Genomic DNA, 8,589 nt, shown 5'->3' on the forward strand with positions numbered 1-8,589 from the left:
CTGGAAATAACTTCTGGGTTAGTATTCATTAAATTTACTATGAAGCTATTGCAAATACTATCAAGCAACTGTTTCTCTTACTATCTTAGACATTTTACAATAACTTCCTTAGAATTTGTGAGAGGTGGTCAAATCAATGTTGCGAGCTGCTGCTGTTCTTCCCTATCCTTGCAATACACTTGACAACAACCACCAACTTTTAAAGAAAATTAATGTTTAAACTAGGAAATACACTCAACAGGAGCCTGAGGAATAAGAATCTTATATGGCTGTTAAAACTGTAGAGATGAAGAAGCCTCCCTGGCTTTCAAGTCATAATCTGTTTTAGCATCTGGATGTTACAGTGGGGAAGTTAAAACCTCTTTTGCAGCCTTTTATAACAAAGCAGCCTCTCTTTTGTTAATGTTGGATGACTATTTGAATACACTGAGTAAGGCCACATAAAGTAAGACAACATAATGCATTTATTTCTTAAAAAAATCATGGTTTACAGTTGAAGCATACAGTGTTCTGTATGCTTTTTTTAAAAAGCAACCAGTACTTAAAATCCCATCCAGTATAAAAGTGTTAACAAAAAACCATACAGTTAGTTATGCATATAAACCAGTGCTATGCATTTCTAAAATCAACCTAAAAAGTTTTCACTGATGCCAGCGAGTAGAGCAGAGCGGGAAGATCAGACATCTTGGCTGCATATGGGCTTTTCTGCTGCCTTATAATTCAGTCTTCAGCAGTTTCAGAGCTTTCTGCATATTTGAATACACTAGAAATGAAACATTAAGAACTGTTACATTTCTGCAGTTATAGGGCTAGTGACAAATTACTTTAGAGAAAGTGCTGTTACAAGCTCCCTTATTGTACTAACTCTTCATCCATCATACATTTCACAGTCTCTTCCAAGACTTGTAAACAGTCCTGACCATGTTTTAAATTACAGTTTCTGGAGAACCTACCCTACTAATATGATTTCTAAAGAGGAGTGTGGGGAGTCCAGTCATTCCACACAATTTAATTGCTCTTGACCTGTGAGGGGATCTCTCACTCACAGTGTATTTCCATTACAATGCTGGGTTCCTCTTCTGCTGCATGATACTAATAACTCCCATTAACTTTAATAGGATTCTTATCCTGTGGCCCCCAAAGGCTCTTAGAGCACCAGTGTTCCACCTATCATGCAAAGTGAGTGCCAATGAATTATGCAACTTTCTGCAAAAATGCATTATCTTCCTTCCAAACAGGTGGAATTTTAATGCTCTAGAACCATACTGCTGGTCTTTCAGGATCAATTATGTGAAAATAATTTTAAATGTCCCTTTATATTTAATTTCTTGTTAAAGCTGCTATCTTAACCCATTTTCTGTATGAACTATTGAAAAATGAGCTGTAGTTTTTATGAGCCTGATTCTGGCACCTTTATACTGTAAACGATCCTATAGATTTCCCTTGCAATTACTCATACGGTAAGGCACAGCTGAGTGTGAGGGTGTCAGAGTTGGACTCTAAATAAGCAAGAGGTCATGAAGAACGTAATTAGGTCTGGCTATTAAATCATGTTTCAACCAATATTAAGTAAAACAGGTCTAGCATTTCTCACTGCTCTTTGAGAAGACATTCATCTGTTCTAAATGTATGTGCAAGCTTCTGTTGGGAAATATACTTACACAATGAAATATCTGAAGGCTCATATGCATAGAGACGGTTTGAGTATCTTCCAGTAATATCTGCTCTAACTGTCAGGGAGGGATCTGGAAAGAGGAAAGGAAAAGCAGTGGCAGAAATTAATTTTAAAATAGTCTACAACATTAATATATACACAGTATAGCTAAGCAGGTCAAAAAAGAATTTGAGGAGCAACAAGAAAAGACAAAAACTAAACAGCAAATTTTGTTTTCTTTTTTGAGTACATCAGAAGTAGGAAGTCTGCCAAATCAGTGGAGCCACTGCACTATTGAGGTGCTAACAGAGCACTCAAGGAAGATAAGGCCATTGCAGAGAAGCTAAACGAATACTTTGCATTGGACTTCACTACAGAGGGTCTGAGGGAGATTTCTACACTAGAACCATTCTTTTTAGGTGACAGAGCTGAGGAACTGACCCAGCTTGAGGTCTCTATAGAGGAGCTTTTGGAACAAATTGATAAGTTAAACAGTAATGTCATTAGGACCAGATGGTATTCACCCAAGAATTCTGAAGCAACTCAAATATGACAAAGATTACAGACCACAGGTAGTAGTTTTGCAATCATTTAAATCAGCCTCTGCACCAGTTGATTGGCACATATCTAATGCAGTGTCAATTCAAAAAACAAAATGAACACAGTTACAGAGGTGATCCATTCAATTACTAAAGTTAAGCTTACTGGTTTGTACCAGACAAATTGGTTGAAACCATAGTAAAGAACAGAAGTATCAGTATGTTGGGGATGATTTAGTTGGTGTTGGTCCTGCTTTGAGCAGCGGGTTGGACTAGATGACCTCCTGAGGTCTCTTCCAACTCTAATCTTCTATGACTTTTGTAAAGGAAAATCATGCCCCACCAATCTATTAGAATTCTTTGAGGGGAGGTTCAAACATGCGGACAAGGGTGATCCAGTGGATATAGTGTACTTGGACTTTCAGAAAGCCTTTAACAAGGTCCTTCACCAAAGGCTCTTAAGTAAAGTAGGCATCCTTGGGATAAGAGGGAAGGTCCTCTCATGGATCAGTAACTGGATAAAATATAGGAATAAATGATCAGTTTTCACAGTGGAAAGAGGTAAATAGTGGGGTCCCTCAAGGATCTGTCCTGGGACCTGTAATGTTCAATGTATTCATAAGTGACCTGGAAAAAGGGTTAAATAGTGAGGTGGCAAAGTTTGCCCATGATACAAAATTTCTTAAGATGGCGTCCAGAGCTTGCTATTAAGAATTACAAGGAATCTCAAAAATTGGGTGACTGGGCAACAAAATGGCACAAGAAATTCAATAAGTGCAAAGTAATGCTCATTGGAAAACAAACAACTATATATATAGAAATTGATGGGGGTCTAAATTAGTGTTATCACTCAAGAAAGATCTTGGTGTCATCATGGATAGTTCTGTGGAAACATCTGCTTAATGTGCAGTGGCAAATCAAAAAAGTTAATATAGGCACTATTAGGAAAGGGGTAGATAGGATATTCTCTGTCCTTCCACTGTATAAATCCATGGTATGCTCACACCTCAAATACTGTGTACAGTTTTGGTCCCCCATTGCAAAAGTATATGTATTAGAATTGGAAAAAAAAAGTACAGAGAAGGGCAACAAAAAATGATTAGGGGTATGGAAAAAAAAAAAAAACTTCCATCTGAGAAGAGATTACAAAGATGGACTCTTCACCTTAGAAAAGAGATGACTAAGGAGGGATGATGAGGATAGAGGTCTATAAAATCATGAATGGTGTAGAGAAAGAGAATAAGGAAGTGTTATTTACTCCTTCACATAACACAAGAACCAGAGGCACCCAATTAAATTAATAGGCAGCAGCAATTAAAACATACATAAGGAAGTACTTCTTCACACAATACATAGTCAACCCGTGGAACTTTTTGCCAGGGGGTGTTGTGAAGGTCAAAAGTATAACTGGGTTCAAACAGGAATTAGAGAAGTTCATGGCTATTAGCCAAGATGGTCAGGGATGCATCCCCATGCTCTGGATGTCTCTGAACCTCTGACTGCTAGAAGCTGGGACAGGATGACAGAGGATGGATAATTTGCTAAATTACCCTGTTCTATTCTTTCCCTTTGAAGCATCTGGCACCAGCCACTGTTGGGTGACAGGATACTGGGCTAAATGGACCATTGATCTGACCCAGTATGGCCGTTCTTATGTTCTTAAAAAGTCTATACCTTTACTTGCTGCATATGTACATATAGGAAGATGGAGTAAGTTGTTCCAATAGCTGATACTTCATGTTTTCTAAATGACGTGAATAAAACCCCAGTGTTTCTGAAACACGATCAGGGAAATTCAGTTCTGAATAGTGCAGTTGCCCAATTTACACCACTTCATTACATGATACTTGAATTACCCTGATGTGCATTGTTACAAATATTAATAGTTATCAAGAGACACATGGTCCTTTAGCCCCCTTACTTTGGTCAACAGAAAGAAATAAATTGTCTCAACATGATCCACGTGCAAGCCCATCCCAGAACCGGCAAAGGCCCTTTTGAGGTTAGGGAGGGAGATTATTATTATTAAAATATATTTATTACTACATAAGCCTCCCCCACAGCCCAAATAAGACTCACACACTGCTGCCTAATTCCAGTTTTGTTTTGTCACATTCGTTCCAGCAAAACAAAATGAAAGATTCTATTTTTCTCTTGGTATTAACCCCTGTTAACAATGCAGAGCGTTCCTTGTTTGTATCATGCTGGGGGACCCAGCCTCTATAGCTTCAAAATGGATATCTTCCTTGGAGGCTGTGTCATTAAAACCAACAGTACTCACCTATAAACAGAACTCTAGGGACATACTGGCCATCAGGTGAAAGATGTTTGTCAGTTGTTTCATACTGGAACAAAAGTGATAAGGTTCTAAGTCAAGATTGCTGCAGATCATGTTGTATAAAAAGCACAAACGGAACATTTTCTTTCTACTTGATAATTTCTTGGCTATCAAACTAACATGTAGTTTGAAGTTTTAAAGTTTGAGAAATACACTAACCAAAGAACATGTTAAAACTGCAGATGTCATATTTAACAATGTTTTTATTTATTTTAAATAAATCTTATACTGTAGTGTATATCTTCTTGTAATAGCTATAGAATATACTGTATTTATCGTTAAATCTATCCCGTTGTAGCACCAGACAGTTCTAATCATATCTGGTTAAACTGATGCACAATATTTGCCTTAGTCAAAGAAGCCATAATTAATGATATATGTTTACTGCTTCCAACCACCTGTCATGAGTAGAGCTAGTTGAAACTTTAAGTTTTGATCAAATGTAACTGGAGAACTTACAACAAGATTCAGAAGAACAAACTTTTCAGCCAATTTCTGTATTTCTTTGTGTTCAGCAAATACTTTCTTCAGTGCTACAATTAATAAATGTCAAACAATTGTTACAAATAATAAATAAATAAAATACAAACTTGGGGAAAGAGGGGAAAATCACACACATTTGCCAAGAAATGATATAGGAAAAGATTCCGATATGATTTGTGGGCTCTCCAAAGTTAGGAGATTTTAGCATGTCCAGCTGAAAGGCTTAAAACTCTCCATTTTAATTCTGTGTGTGCGTGATATCTAGAACAGAGCTGAAGTAACAAATAGAAATGGCATAAGTCTGTTCCCCTCCCTCCTCCAAATTCAAACTCCTGCAAATTTCTGGGAGATTTGGATTTGAATTTTATCCAAACCCACCACATTTTAGTTCTGCCTTTCAGTCCAACTCAGACAAGTCTAGTTTGCGTGTCAGGTCCTGATCCTTCAGATGGACCTTGATGCCCACAGAGAACTCTACTGAAGTGAGTGGAGTATGCCACTGAATTAGAGAGTACGGTTGTATTTTAGCAGTATTTGAGTTCATAAGGTAGAAAATAAGATGACTTTATGTTCAAAGCAATGTTACCTTGACTGTGTGGGCAGTCCTCTAAATGGTGGATAATCATCAGGGGCTTGTTGCTGAAATGGAAGAAGACACCTCATTTTAGACTCTCCTTATTGACAACCTTAAAGTCACTGCTGATGAGGGAGATCATCTCAGACTGTAAAGGACAATTAACGAAAGCACAGATTTCTAACGGTTGTCAGAGTTCTTTCCCTAATGCCAAAGGCATCGGGTAAATCAGATAACACTAGATGGCGCCATTGAAACCTGTGGCCAGGATAGAAAAAAAAAAAATGTTGTTTTACCCGGTCTTGGCTCTGAACAACGCTTCTTCATAGGTCTGAGTCCAGATAAGATTATCACCCCACCCTAAAGAAAAATGACATACAATTACCTTTAAAAAGTTGTTAGCGATGAGAAGATTATATCTAGGCTTGAAATATGAAGTAAAGGATACTAAGAAGTACTTTGAGAGAATATGCTGCCAAAAAGGGTATTGTAATTGAATGAAGATGAAATCTCTTCTGGGGGAAAACGTACTGGGGGGTGGGGGCAGTATATTTAGAGGCCAGAGAAAAAAAATTTGTGAATATATAGGCAGGTGAAAGGAGAGGGACTGCAGGCCAGACAGCTATTTAAAAATGTAATAGGATTTAACGGTAGCAGATTGAGGGGTGAAAGACTTTCATGGAGCTAGGATTGGGAGAATGAACCAAGTTTTTACCTCTGGAGAGAGTTTGAGGCAGTTTTGGTTTGGTCTCTTTTACTTCTTTTGTATCCCTTTTGCCATCGTTCTTAGCCAGAGCATAAGAGACAGCAACAAGCAGCAGGAACACAGATATACAACTCTTCTCCATGGCTAGTGCTGAAAAGATAACAAACCCTTAGAATTCTGGCAGTTTCTCAGAATGCCAACCAGGAAATTGCTCATCAGGATCATACAGTACATGAGGCTTCAGTGTATAAATGGCTAAGTAACAAATATGAAGCTGGGCTGAGTCACTGCTAGAATTAACCACTCTTGCTAGTTTGCATGTTCAAGGATGTAATGAATAAGTAGTAAAGTTTCTTTAGCAAACAAATTATTAATAAATCAATCTATCATCTCCCAAAATCTTTAAAAGTTACTTGCGGCCACTTTAAAATATGCCTGTCCCATCTCAATGCAGTCATCCTAGATACTCTCTCTGATGCTAGTTCTTTCTGTTTTTTCTTGATGGTGGCTTTACATACATTGAATTCACTTAATAAGACAAATGAGATTCAACAATTAGATAACTTCTATAGTACCATTATTTAATGGTCTAAAGGCACTTGCAAATATGAATAAGTGTCTTAGATATTATAAAACATTTATAACAGAAGTTGATCCAATAAAAGTTATCACCTCACTTACCTAATTACTGTGGTAATGAATTTTTTATAAATGAGAGAGACAAAGTATCTCCCAACATCCATGTGAGGGAGGTCAGTTTAGAAGGGCTTACTCCATTTCTCAGACAGAGAAACTGAGGTACAGAGGGGCAAAGTTACTTACCTCAGGGATCTCAGAGTGGCAGAGCCAGGGTTTGAACACAGATTAGAACAGAGGATTTCTTTCAAAATGCAATGTATCAGTGTAAGGGATGCTTTACTACTGAAATCTCTTCCTGAGCCTGACTCAGGGAGTGAGGATGGAGCCTGGAAAGTTTGATCAAAAGTTCCTTGATCTTTTAAATAATCCTACCAAGACTTAGTACTCTTACTCTGTGAGATTCAAATCTGCTCTGTAAATTCTCATCTGAGTGCTAGGTAGCATGGGGAGGTGTATTACAGAAAACTTAAGATAAACAGATAGGTATTCCAGAACATACATAGGAAAATCAAAATGGATGCATGAGCTTCAGCAGGTATATTTTAAATGCAGGCTGCAAAAGTGAAAGCATGGTGAGGCTGCCTCTTTCCAGAGCTTTGGGGGAAACCACATGAGGGGGGCTTGTTAAGAGGAGTTAAAATGTCTGGTAAATCACCCTTTGCTGCTCTAATGCCCAATAGACTCTGGCTCTCTGCTCAGTCATGGCCTCAACAGCATAGAAAAAGCAACAAGAAATGTTTTTTGGAAATAGGCTGATGTTTAGATTAGAGAGAAAAAAAGTCTCCGTAGAGGGGAGGAAATCTAGTAAAGCTTCATTAGGAAGCCCAGTGGAGATTCAGAGCAGATTCCAGAGACAGTTTAGTTAGATCATTATGTAGGAAATGTTGCTTTAAAAAAAAAGGGGGGGGGCAGGAGAACTGGTCAAACAGGAAATCAAAGAGCAAACAAATCTCAGCTTGCTGGTTGATACAGAATTGAAAGCAATGACCAACCAGCATTAAACCTACTCCTTAAAGCATCATCTGTACAAAGCTAGATATTGCCATGGTAAGCTCCAAGGGGAAAATAAAGTTTCTGGTTCTTTTAATTGAAGAGGCAGTATTATTCCACCTGTCCCCTTTATGGCAAGCTATATACTTTAAGTTGCCTTTTTCTTCCCTTTCCATTTCTCACCTGCTACAGTAATAAGTAACTTGAGTCCAAAGCTCACTGGAGTCTAACAGGTGCATTTCTAAGCAAGAGCTCATAGCCTTACCTTGTTTATCCTCCCACTTGTCAGAGGAGCTAAGCAAGTGTTCCAAGTTTCAGTCTGAACGGCAAAGTCTCAGTAATACCTATTTATGCACCTTGGCACACCTCAACTCCACCCACAAGTTAGGTATTTGAATACTACACCCTGTGAGCTAACCTTTCTATTTTTTCAAAGAAAATTACATTCAGGGTTAATTTTTTAATCAAATAATTTTACCCTTTCATAGCAATTACCCCATGCAAAATACATTTTAATACAGAGACACTTATATGGCTTTTTGGGTGATTTTTAAAAGGTATTTTAAAATGTGGGCAAACAGCCAAGTCCAGGTAAGCTTAAATCAAGATTCCTGATTTGCCTGAAGGCTGATTTGTCTTTGTGTGATTGGATGGAAGTTTTAGCCT

General features: G+C 37.9%; 1 protein-coding gene across 1 annotated transcript; it reads right to left on the reverse strand.

The window, feature by feature from the left end:
• Positions 1 to 8,248, reverse strand: AGR2 (anterior gradient 2, protein disulphide isomerase family member). Its single transcript, XM_034759372.1, has 8 exons — positions 8,189 to 8,248; positions 6,304 to 6,444; positions 5,885 to 5,948; positions 5,601 to 5,653; positions 4,991 to 5,064; positions 4,475 to 4,538; positions 1,662 to 1,745; positions 1 to 763 (listed from the first exon to the last, which is right to left on the reverse strand). Exons 2-8 carry the CDS (start codon positions 6,434 to 6,436, stop codon positions 714 to 716), a joined length of 522 nt encoding a protein of 173 aa, XP_034615263.1. The 5' UTR covers positions 6,437 to 6,444; positions 8,189 to 8,248; the 3' UTR covers positions 1 to 713.
• Positions 8,249 to 8,589: the final 341 nt, after the last annotated feature.

Source organism: Trachemys scripta, chromosome 2 (assembly GCF_013100865.1).
Source record: "Trachemys scripta elegans isolate TJP31775 chromosome 2, CAS_Tse_1.0, whole genome shotgun sequence".
NCBI lineage: Eukaryota > Metazoa > Chordata > Testudines > Emydidae > Trachemys > Trachemys scripta.

What these genes read in the sequence shown, in the direction of transcription:
- AGR2 (XM_034759372.1), bottom strand. Translation starts at nt 6,436, where the DNA reads ATGGAGAAGAGTTGTATATCTGTGTTCCTGCTGCTTGTTGCTGTCTCT. An exon ending in TTGTTCAGAGCCAAGACCGG is followed by an intron (nt 5,654 to 5,884) that starts GTAAAACAACAT and finishes CTTCCATTTCAG; the next exon opens with CAACAAGCCCCTGATGATTA. An exon ending in GCCTTCAGATATTTCATTGT is followed by an intron (nt 764 to 1,661) that starts GTAAGTATATTT and finishes TTTCATTTCTAG; the next exon opens with TGTATTCAAATATGCAGAAA.